We start from the raw sequence: 17,872 nt of genomic DNA on the forward strand, positions 1-17,872 counted from the left end.
AAGCAGGAGGGGGTGGGAGTGGGGAGGAGGGGTCAATGGAGGAAATTGGGGAACATCTGTAATACTTTAGACAATAAAAATTTAAATAAACAACATATACTTCAGAAAAGCCAAAATAAATAAATGAAAATAAATGTCATTTCATGTATCTCTTGTGTCCAAACTTGGCAGTTTTACAAACCCACTGGTGAACTTCTGCAGCCTCAGTTTCTTAATCTGTAAAATGATTTACTAATAGTATTGACATCACAACATTGCTGTTTTAGACAAAATGAGGTAACCTGTGTAAACAAACAGCTTAGCACAGTTCCTGCCTGTGGAATGAGGCAATACGTGTTAGCTCTGATCTCAGCTGCTTTTCCTGCCACCACTCTCGCTCCTGGGAGCAGGAATCAAAGTTCTAAAATGACACTTTGTAAAGGGACCTTCATCCAGTGATAGCCTAAGCCAGCTCCGGTGAACTAGCTCTATGCATCTTTGTTATTTTGTGCACTTTCTTATCTTTGTACCTTTGTACTTAACTGATTTTTACCCTGAAACGTCCTTCCCAGCCTTTCCCACCTACTTCAAGTATCTAAAAGCTTAGACATCTTCAACCACCAGCCCTTGCAGAGAAGTTATCCTCTGTTCACAGTCACCTCGTAAACGCTTCTACTAGCGTACCTCTAAAGGGAATTTGTGTGCGCGTATGAGTGTATGTTAATCTCCTTCCCAGAAGGAGTTCTTTGGAGATTAAAAATTATGTGATTTTCATATTTGGGTCCCCAGAATCTAGCATAGTGATTGGGTCCTTATTAAATAATTGGCGAGTGAAGGAAGCATTGATCTGCACCCAACACAAACCTGTCTCTGCAGATACCAGGAGACTGTCTACATTCCAGCCACTTGTTGACACTCATGACAGACAACTCACTAAATCTCAGTCGCACATAAATCAGGAAAATGAGTGATCCCCATGTCTCCATTTTTTTCTAAACATTGTTTTTGTCGATAAGTCTAGAGGGAGTTTCTACTGAGCCTCGCTTAATGCTGCCTTAGGAAATAATACTTCCGTGTGTGTGTGTGTGTGTGTGTGTGTGTGTGTGCGTGTGTGCGCGTGCCTTTGTGGTGGTGTTTTTTCAGAGCGATCGGAGCCAACCCTCTTTACTGTGACTGTAACATGCAGTGGCTGTCTGACTGGGTCAAGTCGGAATACAAGGAACCGGGAATCGCTCGCTGCGCTGGGCCTGGAGAAATGGCAGATAAACTGTTACTCACAACGCCGTCCAAAAAATTTACATGTCAAGGTATGTTTTTTAATCATTGGTATCTCTGCCAATAAAAGTTTGCCCTGTTAATTTCAAAAGAAAAAGGATGTCATTGGCCACTAGACTTAAAAGGGATAGCTGAAAGGCCCTGTAACTGTTATTTCTACTCATGCTGGGACAAGACAGACAGTTACCTGAGATACCTAAGTCGAGAATTAGGCTTTTCAAATACATTGCAGAAAGAGTTCGTTGGAAATTACTAAGTTTTTTTTAAAATGCATGAAGAAATGACGAGTACACAGTTTCTGGAAATGCCTCTCATAGCTTCTAACAAGTTAAATATTTTGCTTTTGCCTGTCTGAACGTCCGCCCTGCTCCCGGGCTCCCAGGGCCCTGTGGCTTCCTGAGGCCAGGTGAGGAGGTGAGCCCAGGGTCAGGCCAGCCCTCCCCGGGCCCTTGGTGCTGCCCTCCTCCCGTGGCGGCGTGGCTGTTCCTTCCTTCTTTATGTCCCTTTGTCCCCTTTGTTTTATGTATTTGTGAATTCAAAGCAGCATCTTAGCAAAAAATAGTTTTCTCCTATTATAACAATAATACATGCCCCAAACAGAAAAAACTAAAGCATATAATGTAAACAATAAGAAACATTTTATTTCTGCAGAAACTAAAATGAACCATTAAATCCCAATACATAGGTAACCACTATTGAACTGGTTTTATATATTTCTCCATGTTTACTAGTCAAATGTATGGATTTAGATTCCTTACTGAAAATGGGATCGAAAGTTACTGTTATTCTTAATTTGTAGATTTTCTTTTTTTTTAATTTATTTTTGTTATAGATGTTTCTCCTTTTTTCCACATTGACACCCCCCTCCCCATGGCATTGTTGTCTATGCCCATTGATTACACATACGTGCATATAACTTCTGTGGTTTATCTCATCCATCCCCCCACAACCCTCCACCTCTGAGGTTTGTTGGTCTGAACCATGCTCCTTTCTATGTCTCTAAGTCCATATTGTTTATCACCTTACTTTGTTCATTATATTCCACAAATAAGTGAGATCATCTGATATTTGTCTTTCTCTGATTGGCTTGTTTTGCTTAGCATAATACCCTCCAGGTCCCTCCATGTTGTCTCAAATGATGAGAGAGCTTTCTTTTTTACAGCTGCATAGTACTCCATTGTGTGTATGTACCACAGCTTTTTTATCCACTTGTCTATTGATGGACACTTGGACTGTTTCCAAATCTTAGCAATTGTAAATAGTGCTGCTATGAACATAGGGGTACATATATTCTTTCTTATTGGTGTTTCAGGCTTCTTAAGATATATTCCTAGAAGTGAGATCACTGGGTCAAATGGCAGATTAATTTTTAAAATTTTTTTTTTTTTCATCCTCACCCGAGGATATTTTTCCATTTTTGTACAGAGTGGGAGGGAGAGAGAGGAAGGGAGAGAGAGAGAGAAACATCGACGTGAAGGGACACATCGCATGGCTGCCACCCGCACAACCAACCAGGGCCGGGGACAAACTGCAACTGAAGTACGTGCCCTTAGCGGGAACCGAACCCGGGTCTCTCCGGACCGCAGGCCGACGCTCTAACCGCTGAGCCAAACTGGCCAGGGCAATTTTTAAATTTTTTTAAGGAAACATCATATTGTTTTTCATAGTGGTTGCACCAGTCTGCATGCCCACCAGTAGTGTACTAGAGTCCCCTTTTCTCCACACCCTCACCAGCACTTGTTTGATGATTTGTTGATGGCAGCCATGCTGGCAGGTATAAGGTGATACCTCATAGTCATTTTAATTTACACCTCTGATGATTAGTGACGTTGAGCATTTTTTCATATGTCTCTTGGGCATTTGTATGTCCTGTTTGGAGAGGTGTCTATTTAGGTCCTCTGGTCATTTTTCAATTGGATTGTTTGTCTTCGATCTGTTGAGTTGTCTGAGTACTCTATATATTTTGGGAATTAACTCCTTGTCTGATATATCATTGGCAGTTATGTTCTCCCATACAGTGGGTTCCCTTTCCATGTTGATTTTTGTTTATTTTGCTGTGCAGAAGCTTTTTAGTTTGATGTAGTCCCATGTATTAATTTTTTCCTTTGTTTCTCTTGCCCAATGCATTGTATCAGGGAAAATTCTACTGTGTGTGATGTCTGAGATTTTGCTGCCTACATTTTCTTCTAGGGTTTTTATGGATTCACAAGTCACATTTAAGTCTTTTATCCATTTTGAGTTTATTGTTGTGTATAGTGTAAGTTGGCAGTCTAGTTTCATTTTTTTGCATGTAGCTGTCCATTTTCCCAGCAATATTTATTAAAGAGACCGTCTTTACTCCATTGTGTGCTCTTGCCACCTTTGTCAAATATTAGTTGAGTATAATGTTTTAGGTCAATTTCTGGGTTCTCTATTCTGCTCCATTGATCTATATGCCTGTTCTTGTGCCAGTACCAGGCTGATTTGATTACAGCGGCTTTGTAGTATAACCTGATATTCAATATTGTGATCCCTCCAATTTTGTTCTTTTTCTTTAAAAAAAATTTTTTGCCTTTATTGCTTTTTAGAGAGAGAAGAAGGTAATGGGGAGAAAAATAGAAACAAACATCGATGAAAGAGAACATCAATTGGCCACCTCCTGCATGCCCCCCACTGGGGATTTGGCCCACAACCTGGGCATGTGCCCTGACCAAGAATTGAACCAGCAACCTCTTGGTGCTTGGGTCCATGCTCAACCACTGAGCCACACCGGCTGGGCCTGTTCTTTTTTTTTTAAGATAGTTGTGGCTATTCAGGGTCTTTTGTGGTTCCATATAAACTTTTGGAGTGTTTGTTCTAGTTCTGTGAAAAATGTCATTGGAGTTTTAATGGGGATTGCATTGAATCTATAGACTGCTTTGGGTAGTATGCACATTTTAATGATGTTAATGCTTCCAATCCATGAACAAGGTATATGCTTCCCCTTTTTTATATCTTCCTCTATTTTCTTTTTTCAATGTCCTGTGGTTTTCTGTGAATAGGTCCTTTACTTCTTTGGTTAACTTTGTTCCTGTTTATCTTAATTTTTTTGTTGCAATGGTAAATAAGATTTTTTGTTTGTTTGTTTGTTTGCTTGTTTTAGTTTCTCTTTCTGTGTGTTCATTATTAGTGTATAAAAAAGACAATGATTTCTGGGTGTTGATTTTGTATCCTGCTACTTTGCCAAATTCATTTATTGAACTTAGTACTTTGTGATGGAGTCTTTATGGTTGTCCTTGTACAATATCATGCCATCTGTAACTAATGACAGTTTCACTTCTTCCTTTCCAATTTGGTTCCCTTTTATTTTTTCTCTTGTCTGATTGCTGTGACTAAGACTTTTAGTACTGTTTGATAAGAGCAGTGAAAATTGGCATTTCTGTCTATAATTTGTAGATTTTCAAAAAGGCTACTTATCATTACTAGATGAAGGAGAGAAATTCTTGAAAATTCTAAATGTGTAATCAGCAACTATTTATTAAACATGTTTTATGTGTAAAACTAAATCCTAGGTATTGTTGGGCATACGGAAGTTCATGCTATGGTCTTGCCTTCCAAGGCTTGCAAACCTGGCTGAAAAGATAACTTCCAACGTTTGCTCATTTAGGTAGAAAAATGTATCTAAGTGGGTAATAGTGTGCTGTGGATCACAGCATGAGTGCGGAGACCCAGCTTGATCTATCCTGGGCAGAGGATCCGGTTCTCTTTGCAGTAGTTATGTAACTTCAATAGTTTAGCTGCACTCTGCCTCAGTTTTTTCATAGTTAAGCGGAGACAGCGACGGTACATTCCTAAAAGGGCTTTGTTAAGATTAGATGAAGCGTTATATGTGAAATCTTTTTTTTTATGCCAACGCCAATTTTATAGAAACAAGAATAGAATGGTGGTTACTAGGGGCTGGAGGAAAGGGAAAATGAGGAGTTGTAGGTCAAAGGCTTCAAACATTCAGATACAAGAAGAATAAATTGTGAGGACAAGGTTCAGTGCGGTGACAATAATTAATAATACAATGTTGTATACTGGGAAGCTGCTGAGATCGTGAGCATTCTCAGCATACACAAAAATGTTAACTATGTGAAGTGTCAGGTGTGTTAATTATCTCAATTTCACAATATATTTGTATATTCGATGATCACATTGTACACATTAAATATATAGCATTAATTTTGTCAGTTATTCCTCAATAAGGTTGGAAAAAGATTAATTCAATTAATATATGTAAAACACATTACTTTTCACACAGAAAGCACCCAATGTAGGTTAACTACTAATTTTATTATTATAACACTTCAGAAGACCAACAAAAATAATGAGGGGCTCTCCATGATTTATTGATTAAAGATGGAATTTTCAAATACTATATTCCCTCCTAACATTTTTAACTTGGCATCTAATGCTTTTTTCCATAGCTATAAATGGTTGCAAAATATCTCATTTGCAGTGTACCGTAAAGTTTGCCATTTTAAAACAAAACTCGCCCATTATTCTTTTAAATGAATTTGATGGAATCTACAGATAACAGCTAATTTTAAAAGACAAAACCAAGATCCTTCTTTTTTCTTTTTCCTTGAACTTCTGTTAGTCTCCTTGAATTTCTTTTTTTCCAGTACGTCAGAGAATTGTATCATTCTTTGTTACAAAAAAAATGTATCTATGATTTATTTTTTGAAAATTTCCTGCCATCAAAAATTTGTGAGTTTTTTTATTTTTCTTTCAACTGAATTATTTCCATTAATACTAGAGCCATTGATCAGGACACCATTGATTGGGACAGCATAATTATTTACCCATCTTTTAATATTGTTATTGAAAGTAGATTTTTATTGGAAACGCCTTTCTGGGGTTATGTGCATTGATTGCAAGAACCTTTGCAAATAACCAGTATTTTCCATTGTTCTGTGGTGACCCAGACCGTTTCCTTGGGGCCATGCCAATGGGAATTCCCTGTGGGCGGAGAGGTACCCCTCTTTGTAAAGTGGAAATGACTGTTAAAGGGAAGGAGAAACTGGCATGACGCCTATTCTTAGGAATGATAAGGGCAGAGTGGTTTCAGAAAGATTGTATGGGGGAAGTTGAGAAACTGCAAACTGATTCTATTACAGTTCTCTGCACTCAAGGATACATGTACTCTATTTTGAAAATGCTAGTGCTTATCTATCTTTCTTAGAGTTTTCCAGAGATGTTTTTTGGGGAAAAAAAATGTCATGGTAACACAAATTTGAAAAAGCTACATACTTATATTCCATCCTTAAAGCATCCTGGTTCTCATTAATTGATTAAACGTTCTCAAGTCCAAATACATGCATGTATAGATACATACATACATACATCCTAAAAGCCTGTTTCACTCAAGATGGATCGAACTGATTTTACCTTTTTTGTTCGCTTGTGTAAGGACTGTGGTGTCTCATGTGCTTAGCGTCCTATGAACGGAAATGTGCTTGAAGGACAGTTGGTTTGGCTCAGTGCTGCTGGTAGAACTTTGTGCAGTGATGGAAAAGTGCCCTGTGTCAGAACCACGTCACTAGCCACATGTGGTTGTTGAGCTTGAAATGTGGTGAGTGCAACTGAGGAAGTGAATCTTACACTTTATATAATTTAAATTTGAACGTAAATCTCCCCATGTGGCTAGTGGCAACCCTATTGGATAGGACAGTTGCTCAAGCGCTCAGAGGAGGGAATCACACTGAGGCAGTTGGCTGCGCAGGGCCGTGGAGGGTGTGTCCCAGCCAGCTCTTGGGAGAAGCAGTGAGTGCAGGACAGCGGTGCTCATGGTGGCCCTTCGGAGCAGAGCTCGTAGGAGGAGCAAACCGCTGGATCTGTTCCAGGGCCTCCCGGAAACAGACTTGTTCATTGACAGCTGCGTTAAGGGCTTAACTCTCTCAGCTCCACTGTGGCAGTTTAATATTCACTAAGTTATCAGATCAATGGATTATATACCATTCAAGGTGTACTCTAAGCTAATAGCAGACAGCATGGGTGTGGACCAGTTGGCCAGCAGTGTAGACATTCAGAAGTCAACAAATGTAATGTAATTGCATTCAGCAGCTTTAGGATGCACTTGCTTTTGTTATACATTAATGTAATTAAAATGCTGCTGATTAAAATTTATAACAATTCAGATTGGACCTCCTCCCATACTGCCACTACTACCAATAACAACAACGATAACGAAAACAATGAAAGCTAATTTTTATTGAGCAGTTTGTATTATGTTGAGAATTTTACATAGACATCTATCTCAAGTCTTACATCATTTCTAGAGTAGGTACTATTATTTCCACACTTGAGAGAACAAAATACTATAATTTAGGGCGATTAATTAATTCAGAATCACTCTGCTGCTGAGTGAAGCAGCCAGAATTTGAACCCTGAGGGTTGGACTGCAGAGGTTGCACTGAAGTTTACTTCCTAATTTTCAATAAAAATGCTCTCAAAGCAAATGATCAATATAAATAACATCCCCCCCCCTTTTGAAACCTACTTAGAAAATGAAAGTTGGAACCCAGTCCCGTGCTACTAGAAATATTTACATAATAAATTGATTGGTAGAGGCGAAGTACCCTAATTTTTAATTAGAATAATTCAGTGTAGGAGAGCTGAGTCCTGTGATTCAGGGCTGACATGCTTCACCAGCTTAAAAGCAGTAAAATGGTGCTTCTTAAATATTTTATAATTTGAATATTTTATATTTTAATGAAACTTCCCCCATAGTTATGCCAGTTTAATGTGTTTTATTTTATTCATGAAAACATGTAAGTACATACTTTTAATATTAAGGTTTGTAAATATATAATTTCAAGTTACAGCAAGAGGAGGAACATTTTTTATTTGAAGACATGTTTACATAGCTATATTTAAATATAACGTAAGGGTTTTCTCTGCTAGGAAGGGCTCTGCTATTATTTTGAGTAATTAATTTTTTTACCACAGTTTTTATCCTACATTTTCAGTATGATATAGTCTCTTAGTTTCAGCAGCGCAAACTTGTGAGTTCATGGATATTATCAAGTTCTCTTTTTAAATAAAGTTTTAAAATTTAAAAAAATGAAATGAACTGGATGAAATAGATTATTAGGCATATTTAATTTTTAAAAATTTTTTTTCTTTATTGATTTTTTAAAGAGAGAGAGAGATAGAAACATTGATGAGAGAGAACATCGACTGGCCACCTCCTGCACATCCCCCCCCCCCCAGGATCCAGCACACAACCTGGACATGTGCCCTGACCGGGAATCGAACCGGCGACCCTTGGTGCATGGGTTGACGCTCAACCACTGAGCTATACCTGCTAGGCCAGAGCATATTTAATTAATACCCAGTTCAAAACATTCTTGAGTGGGAAGCAGATGGACATGCCTTGTTTTGTACCCCACAGGTGCTGTCCTCATCTTTCAAATATCAGAGGAACTTAGAATGAGTAAGCAGTTTGCAGTAAAACAAAGGTTTTGCCCTTTTTGGGTTTTCATTGTGGAAGTCAGCATGGGTTGTAGAATATCGTCGATGTCTAATATTCCCTGTATTGCTCTCAGTTCAGGAAGATTTGGCTATACACACATGTAAATTTTCTATGTTTAATTTGACATCTGTCTATTAAACACTTGAATATGCTAAGGAGTAAAAAATCCAAAAGAAATGAATGATGTGTTCTTTCTTTCATTCAACAAATATTATTTGAGTTCCTGTTAACCAGGCACAGTGCTAAGAATACAACAGTAAATAAAGCAGAGAAGAAACCCAACCCTGCCCTCATGAAGCATATAGTTTACTGATAGATTCATGTAAGTAGACGATTCAAAAAATAATATGGAAGTTTAATGATATATATTCAAAATAAACGATTATGGAATTGTAACTGATACCACCAGATTGTAAGAGATGCCACCAGGAGATCCTTGTGGGGAGGCAGGTGGAACTGAGAACGGAACACAGATGGGAGGGCAAGGGCCAGGGTGTGTGTCCATAGCCCTGAGCCCAAACAAAGAGGCAGAGAGAGATGGTGTTTAAGTCACTCGTTTTGTGAAGGCCAGGTAAGGATCGAGAAAACCCGGGACTCTTGTACCCCATGATGTTCAACATTTCACCACCACGTGGTTGATCTTTTCCTCTAATTTTATATATTAAGAATCTTCTAGATTCTGGAATTCCTGGCGAAACTTCTCATCTTTCAGCAAATACATTATATATTGTCACTTTTTTTCACAGCAAGAACATCTCCCTCTGGGGAGACTTTTTAACAAGCTTGAGGTCTTTGTGTCATGTCTCAGAACTATAGGTTGCTATTGTTCTTAGTTACTGGATTAAAATATGAGGGCAATTAAATAATTGAGCCCAAATTAGAAATGAAAAACTCACTACTTTGATAATTTTTGAAGTAATTTTAGAACTTTGTCATTTTAAAAATATTTTTATTAGTAGTACTAACACTTAGTTATAACTTTGAAATAACCTACACTCTGGGAAGTATGTTTTTTCTCACTTGCCAAAGAAAATATTCAGGTGTGTGCATAGTTATTTGCCAAAAACACCATCTTTAAAAAACAAACAAGGGCTACTTTTATTATATGTTTGAAATTTTAAAATACCGAGAAAATTTTAGCAGATGTTTATTTATCTATTTATTTACTTATTTTAAAGCTCATCTTTATTGTTGAATGTATTACAGATATTTCTCCCTTTTTTCCCCTTTGACCCCCTCCTCTCCATTGCTGCCCGCTCCTGCCTTCCCCACACTATTGTCAGTGTCCATTGGTTATGCATATATGCATAGAAGTTCTTTGGTTTATCTCATCCCGCCCTCCCTCCCCCCTTCCCTTTGAGGTTCATCTGTCTAACAACCAATTTGTACTTCTTAATTCCTTCATCTTTTTCACCCAGCCCCCCAGCCCCCACCCATCTGGCAAGCAACAAAAAGTTCTCTGTATCTATGAGTCTGTTTCTGTTCTGCTTGCTCATTTTGTGTGTGGATTCAATTGTTGATAGATATGTATTAATTGCATAGAGATACCAGCAACTTCCATCTTGGTAATTTCAGTGGCTTCCTTTAGTTATCTTCATGTGCTCTTTTTCTGTCTTCGATGGTGGTAGCCACTGTTCCTTCTTGTAGATTCTGTTTGCCTTCCTTTATGCCTGTGCTGACACCTCTTATGACTCTTTTTTTTTTAATTTTTTTTTCTTTATTGATTTTAGAGAGAGAGGAAGGGAGCGGGAGAGATAGAAACAAAGATGAGAGAGAACATCGATTGGCCACCTCCTGCATGCCCTTCGCAAGGGGTTAGGCCCACAACCTGGGCATGTGCCCTGACTGGACATCGAATTGGCGACCTCCTGGTGCATGGGTCGAAGCTCAACCACTGAGCCACACTGGCTGGACTCTTATGATTCTCTACTGTTGACATTAGTCCTATGAAATTAATTGATTTCAACCTCATGGCTTCAAATCTCTAGCCATGACTTTTCTTATGAACTTCAGATTCATATCCTTACTTAGTGAATTCCTCCCTCTTGATCACTTGCAGACACTTAAAACATATTCCAAAACATACATTCCCGTTACCCACATTCTAATACAACTGTGTTCTGTAGTTGATATAAAGATGTCTCTAGAAACTCAAGCATTTCACTTGGCTTTGAACCCTCAAAACTTAGACTAGTGTCTGGCACAAGATAGACCTTCAGTAAATATTTCATTTGAATGACTTAATGATGGAATGTTAAAATATGGGATAGATATTCATGCTTAAGAAATGCAATAATGTAATTACAAGTGGAATGTAGAATCTTTGGCTTTAAATAAAAACCTCCTCTTACTAAATTGTACCCAACCTCAAATACTCCCTACATTTTTTTCTGAGTTGTCTTCAACGTACCTCAGACTTCTTACAAGTTTCATGTGGAGGATTTTGTCATTTGACTCATGTTTCCAAGGGATACCAGAATGAAGGCAGACTCTGGGATATCGTTAGAAATTTGTGTCTGGAGCTTTAAGTCATAAATCAAAGCAAGATACAATTCTCAGTGGGTGGCAATATTGCTGTCAGGTGCGCAGCTAGTGATTTGAGTCAAGTAAGCAAGTCTGCCTACAAGCTTTAATGGATTTGAGGTCCAGCAGTTCTTCCATTAAAGATTAAAGTAACTGACAAAGACAAATTGTTAACCAAACTTTCTTTTCATTTCCCTTTGAATTATTAAGCTAAACACACCTCTAGTCCAGATAGCTAATGCTAGAAGGCTCTCTTAAATCAAGACCAAATCTTAAATCAGTCTAGGTCGCCTAGACTAGCCTCTTTCATTTCAGTGACATTAGTAAAAACCTGTGTCCCTGGAGCTAGATTTCTCTCCTCTGCTAGAGCACATATCTCCTGAGGGCTAATGTTTAGGAAATAATTTAACAATTCTTGTAACCAGTCTCCTTTGGGAAGGAGGAAAGACTGAACATCATGAAGTCGTATCGAAGCAAGCTACAGTTCCTTAAAGAGAACCTCGTCTTCTTTTCAGTGTTGTACTGTTATTTCTGGTGGTTGTCCATTCAGAATTGACACATCAAAGTTGCGGTCTTAAAAACATTGAATCATTAACTCTGAGTGTTGTTACCCAATGGGCACCCAATTTTATTCCTACATGGTTTTTATAATAATCGCCCCTACAGTTTCCCCAAATTTGAGCAGCTCCTGACATAGACAGAAGGCATTCAGTGGACTTGTGATGAATGAATAAATGGCAAGCTCTCATTTTCCTATGTCTGTGCTAAATTTGGGTAAAAAAAGCAGAAGAAGACCGTGTTTCTCCTTTTCAGTAAACCACGCATGTTGCCCCCATCTCCCAACGTCTTTGGAAGTCTGGGGAAGAACACTAGAACTCTGTGCTAGCTCTCACTGTACTGTGTTCTCACTCATTAGCTTTTCTTTAATGCTTAAAGCCACCTATGGAGATGGCTGCCATTATTCTCCTAACTTTACAGGCTTAAGGGACAAATTTAGGTTACTAACTCAGGTTGGTGGAGTTCCCGTTTTCTGTCCATTACAATGTATTTTGCTGGAAGACATTTCTAGTTCCCATTCCTGGACATACTCTTTTCACCTGGGACTAATCAAGTCTGCAAAGTCCTTCAAGTGTTGGCTTGCTTCTAGGGAGCTGTGCGAACTCGTCACCATTTCATTATGACATCTTTTAGCACCATCATTTAACTTTGATACCAACTCCTTATTATAGAAACAGATTGAAGATATCATCCCCCTTGAATAAGAACTTCACTGGGTGGATCTAAAGAAACTGTCCTGGGTGGAAAATGAATCATATATTGAAGACAAGCAGGAGAGAGAAGATACTTAGCAGAGAAATAAAATATATGTGGGAAAATGAATGAGAGTAGAAAGCCAGATGCAAGGGCTAGTTGACCCTTGACCTACATGAGTTTGAGCTGCTTGGGTCCATTTATACATGATATTTTCCCCCAATAAATACGTGTGCTGTTTTGAGGGCAGAGTGTATGCAGTGACCTAGACCATTGTGTTGAGGGGACTTGAGTATCTGCACATTGTGGCATCCACTGGAGATCCTGGAACCAGTCCACATGGTTACTGAGAGACAACTTAGGTTTTGAGGAAATCAAAAGTTTTATGCGGATTCTCAACTGCTCTGGGTTCAGTGCCCATAACTCCTGAGCCGTTCAAGGGTCAACTGGAGTTCCAAGGGATTAGAATATAGAAATAAACAGATTTAGATAAACCACGCAGATGTATAAATCACATTATAAGAAGCTTGTTTAGTTAGGTGGGATTAACAATCTAAATAAAATAGGAAAGAGATTTAAGGTATTTGGACAGATCAGAGGATGCTGCTATTTGGAATGTATATAACTTACAAACATCTTTTGAATTACACTTCACTCAAATTTGAGTACTAGAAATAAGAAATTACCATTAAAGAACTGACTTTCATGTATGCATAACCAATGGACATGGACAAGAAAGCTGGGGACAGGGCGGGGGGGACGAGGAGCAGGGTGTCAATGGGGCAAAAAGGAGAAACATCTCTAGCAAACATAAATTAATAAAAAAAGAAAGTTATAAGAAAGAGAAAAAAAAAAAAAAGACAGATTTTTGAAAAGGAGAAGCAAATAGAATAGTGGTAGCCATGGTAGTCAACTTTCTAATCTGAAGGAGTTACAACTCAGTATTTTGCTATATCCCTCAGCTTGATGTCACCAAAACAGCTCATGGGTTGAAGAAATGGTCAGAAAAGACATGTATGTGGTAAAGCTGACTATTTTGACTCTCTTAGCTAAAATGAACATATATACAACGGGACAACAATCTTACTTTGTATTCCAATAAGAATTTCCAGATAGGAAATCATTGAGCAGGATTAGCTATATCGGGAACCAAAGTGGAGAAATTAGATAGTGCTCATTAATCAGTTCAGTGGATATTTATTAAATAAATCTTGACCATGTGTTAAACTGGACAGGGACTATTTCAACCGGGAGGTTTCATCACCTGCTTACTGTATTAAATTCTTCAAAATGTGTCCGTGTATCCAGTTTTTCCCCCTAAAACAATCTCTAGCTTCTCATTTAAATAATCAAACAATCTTTTAAATGTCACATTCCATAGAATAAACTCAGAAACTGTCAATCCTGAACTCCTCTATTCAAACAACAGGCTTACAAGGTTGAAAGCACAGAAATAGACAAAAAGATATTATTTCTCAAGGTCTTGGGAAGTGGCCAGATGAATGTGTCCAGTCCTTGCATTTGCTGACGTGTCATTTTGCTGATGTGCATTCTTAGCTGCTTTGTCCTGGGCCTTTGTTCAGAATTCGATTAGTGTATCTCCTCGCCCAGCTAAGGGATCCATGACCCGTTAGATATTTCCTTCTCTACTGCTGATCCTGAGTGTGATAACTTTAGCAAAACAAAGTTATTTATTGTGGTGCATTATATTAATTTAACTTACTGCTTCAAATAACTGCCACCATTCATTTCTGCAGTATGCTGAATAGCTAATTTTTGGCCCTTAATTTAGATAAGTGGGAAGGGGTGAGAAATTGAGTTTCTATGAGGATCACTTCAGTGTTAATCCCAGAAATTTTCCTGCAATTTGATTTAAAGGCTGCATTACTTATTCTGGTTACCAAAAAAAATGAAGGGGTCATTAGCAAGGCCTCCGTAATAACCACGGGGTCACTGGAAGCAACAACACCCCTTCCCATGAACACAGTCATCCCCAGAACTATCATCCATTTCAAACGGTTAACAAGGAGGAAGAATCTCTATATTTCATGTTTGTTATTAATAGAACAATTGAATAAGACAGAGAATTGTCCTGTTTGGGATTTCACTTCAAAAGCATTGCATGTGTGTGGGCCGGTGCCTCCCAGGGTGAGGGAATGCTGAGACACACGGTTGCTGTGGCCACCTTCTCTTCCATTCCTGCGTTTTGGTCGGTAGACGGCCTACAAGCTCACAAACGTGAACTCTAATTGGTAGAGAAATATGATGAGAGGTACTTTATATAAGCCAAAGTCATACCACTGTTTAGGTGGAGGTCCCTTGGAAGGTGAGGGCGGTGACCGTGAGGGAGGCCATGCTGTACAGTCCACTCGGGTAACTTTTCTAGAAATGACATGTGATCAACCATGCAACTGGAATGATCGCTGCTGTGTCAGTGAGGATCAAGTATTTCAGAGAGGATGGTGAGAGCAGAGACATAATTAAAACATTTGTATTTTCTATAGAGAGATGACACCTGGGAAGAATGTCCTCATCTGACAACTGCCAAAGGGCAGACTGGTGACCTCTCTCCAACAGTGCAGGGAACAGCATCAGTGGGACGTAGTTTCACTGAGGCCAGTCCAGCGTCTACACTGTTAGCCGTTTGCGGGATAAAGATGTGAGCAAGGGAAAATGGCAGCAACTGAGCCCGCACTGAATCCAAGCCTTGTATGGATCATGAGTCCTTAAAAATGTGCTTTCCAAAAAGTGGGATTGCAAGTGGAGAACTTTCAGGGGGAAGTGCATCTGGGAGAAGAGGACACAGAAATGTCACCCATTGCATTCCTGTGCCAACGTGCTAGCAAGCTGAACTGGAAGGACACGAGGGAGGATGTAATGGAGATCCCATGTTTGGTTTATTTCCTTATGCATAAAAGTGTCATTGTTTTGTATCTCCCATATGAAAATAGTACTACTGAACTAATATTATCAGGGCAGGTGCATAATATGTTATATTTAATTGAAGAATGTATCTATTAAATAAGTTTCTACTTATTCAAAAATTCACCCACTCATGTCCCAGCATGTTCATGTGCGTGTGTGCGCACACACACACACACACACACACACACGAGTTCTCTTTGGGATGGTTGACGTATTTTCATGACAGCTGGCCGAGTTTAAGATGCAGACAGTGGCCATGGAGCTCAACCATAGAAGTTAGTCGGCTCATGAAGGGGTTGACCCTGTGGCATTGGTATCATTAACATCAGATACTGACCACCTAAATGAAAACCCGGACGCCCACGCTGGCGTGAGCGAGCCTCGCGACCCCCAGTGAGAAGGCCTCCTGGTGCATTCTTGCACATAATATGATGACGCTGACTTCCGACTTTGACATGGAAGAGACTTGCGTACAGATATGTGACCAATAACTTTTATACAAAATTTACTGTTAGGTTAAGGCATTCAAATAATCTTAAGTGATCTAAAAATAGAAAGCACCGGGTTCTCATATTTTCAATTATTTTTTTAGGGCCCGTGGATGTGACTATTTTAGCTAAATGTAATCCCTGCTTATCGAATCCATGTAAAAATGATGGCACCTGTAACAATGATCCCGTTGACTTCTATCGCTGCACCTGCCCGTATGGCTTCAAGGTGAGTGGAGCCATGATCTGCAAACGCAGTTTTCTTCAGTGGGTCTGCCTTATTTTCTTGTGCTGACAGCTGCTTTATTTACACTCAACTCTGCTTGGTCGTTCCTTCTCCAGGGGCAGGACTGTGATGTCCCCATTCATGCTTGCATCAGTAACCCATGTAAGCACGGAGGAACTTGCCACTTAAAAGAAGGAGAAAAAGACGGATTCTGGTAGGTCATTCATCAGTCTGTGATCTGTGTCTGAAATATTGGAGCTAGAATAACTGAGCAAACATGCATTTTCCTTTTTAAATCAATGAACATCATTTTTAGAAGAATGCCAGAAATCTGTTCACAAGGACAATACGTTTGAGTCCCTCTCTGAGATATTGCAATACAAAAACAAATGGGAATGTTACAGTATTTTCAGCTCAGGAGCTACAAAATCAAGAACTGTTAAAACATGCGCATGCATACATTATGATCAATCAAGTTAGATTAAATCAAGACCAAGTGGTAGCTGTATTATGCTAATTAATAGCCAATTACTCTGCTACTGCGAGTCATATATTCATTCGTTGCTGTTTGTATTGCTTTAAAGACAGTGTGTAATGGAAAGATGTGGGTCCATTGAAACAGGAAATTGATGATTCATTTCCAAGCCCCCATATGAGTCTACAGCCATGCTGTGAACATCTTTAATCTGGAGTTATTTAATAATACAGTACAATTATTTCAGATGTGTTTCATGAATTATAAAATAGAGTTCTTATAACAACACTAATAATTTCATATACGAATACTAATGGACTACTAAAGCTTATTAGAAACATCCCTTTTTATAATAAATAGGTTTCAGTTCTGCATGCTGTTATGAAATTGTCTCTTTTTCATCGAGGCTTTTCAAAGATTATCCTGATACCTATCGAGGTTAAATGCACAATATTTTTTACCAGTGAAAATATTGCCTTTGTTGAGACATAAAGAGAATGTTCACATTTTATAATTGCAAGGAAGATAAAATTTTATTTTTGAAAACATTTTTTTGTTGTTGTTGTTTTGAGACTTCAAGGACATTACACAGAGGGTAGGAGGTGTAAATGTTTTTGTTTTTAGTCAGAACCAGTTACTACTCACTAATGAGCAAAGAAGCACGAGTTATTTTATTAGAACACAACTTGAGATTAGAACAGTCAACTTTGCCTGTGTGTTAGATTTGCAAACAGATTGGATTTATTTACCTATAGGACCATGTATGCCATCTTGCAGCCACATTTCTTTTTGTTTTTTGTTTTCAAATTGTTTCTGATTTGGAAGATATTACCTTAAATTGATCTCACAGCATGTCATTTATACATCAATTTCTTGTAGCTATAAGTTTTGTAACTGATGAGTGTACTTAGGTTTTTTGTTTTTGCTTTTCAGTATTTAGACCATATGGTTTTTAAATGTAGGGTTGTTTTTCTCTTTTTACTTTTACCCCCTGTGGCATTCAGGTGTATTTGTGCTGATGGATTTGAAGGAGAACATTGTGAAATCAATGTTGATGACTGTGAAGATAATGACTGTGAAAATAATTCTACGTGTGTTGATGGGATTAATAACTACACCTGCCTTTGCCCACCTGAGTACACAGGTAGGAAAAATTAGAACTGCTTGGCCATTAGTGTATGTATCTGACCACATCATGGGCATTCCACTGCATGTGATTGGTAAACCATTGTGTTATTCAGTGACTGGTAGGT

At 38.6% G+C, this 17,872-nt stretch overlaps 1 protein-coding gene across 4 annotated transcripts in view; it reads left to right on the forward strand.

The window, feature by feature from the left end:
- Positions 1-17,872, forward strand: part of SLIT2 (slit guidance ligand 2) — a 354,005-nt gene that overhangs the window by 288,533 nt on the left and 47,600 nt on the right. For all 4 annotated transcript variants that reach the window (XM_036273426.1, XM_036273434.1, XM_036273409.1 and 1 more), the window contains 4 exons: positions 1,123-1,286; positions 16,023-16,147; positions 16,261-16,358; positions 17,624-17,763. In XM_036273426.1, the coding sequence (XP_036129319.1) occupies positions 1,123-1,286; positions 16,023-16,147; positions 16,261-16,358; positions 17,624-17,763 (527 nt within the window). The remainder of the gene's footprint in view (positions 1-1,122; positions 1,287-16,022; positions 16,148-16,260; positions 16,359-17,623; positions 17,764-17,872) is intronic.

Source organism: Molossus molossus, unplaced genomic scaffold (assembly GCF_014108415.1).
Source record: "Molossus molossus isolate mMolMol1 unplaced genomic scaffold, mMolMol1.p scaffold_m16_p_1, whole genome shotgun sequence".
Lineage (NCBI taxonomy): Eukaryota > Metazoa > Chordata > Mammalia > Chiroptera > Molossidae > Molossus > Molossus molossus.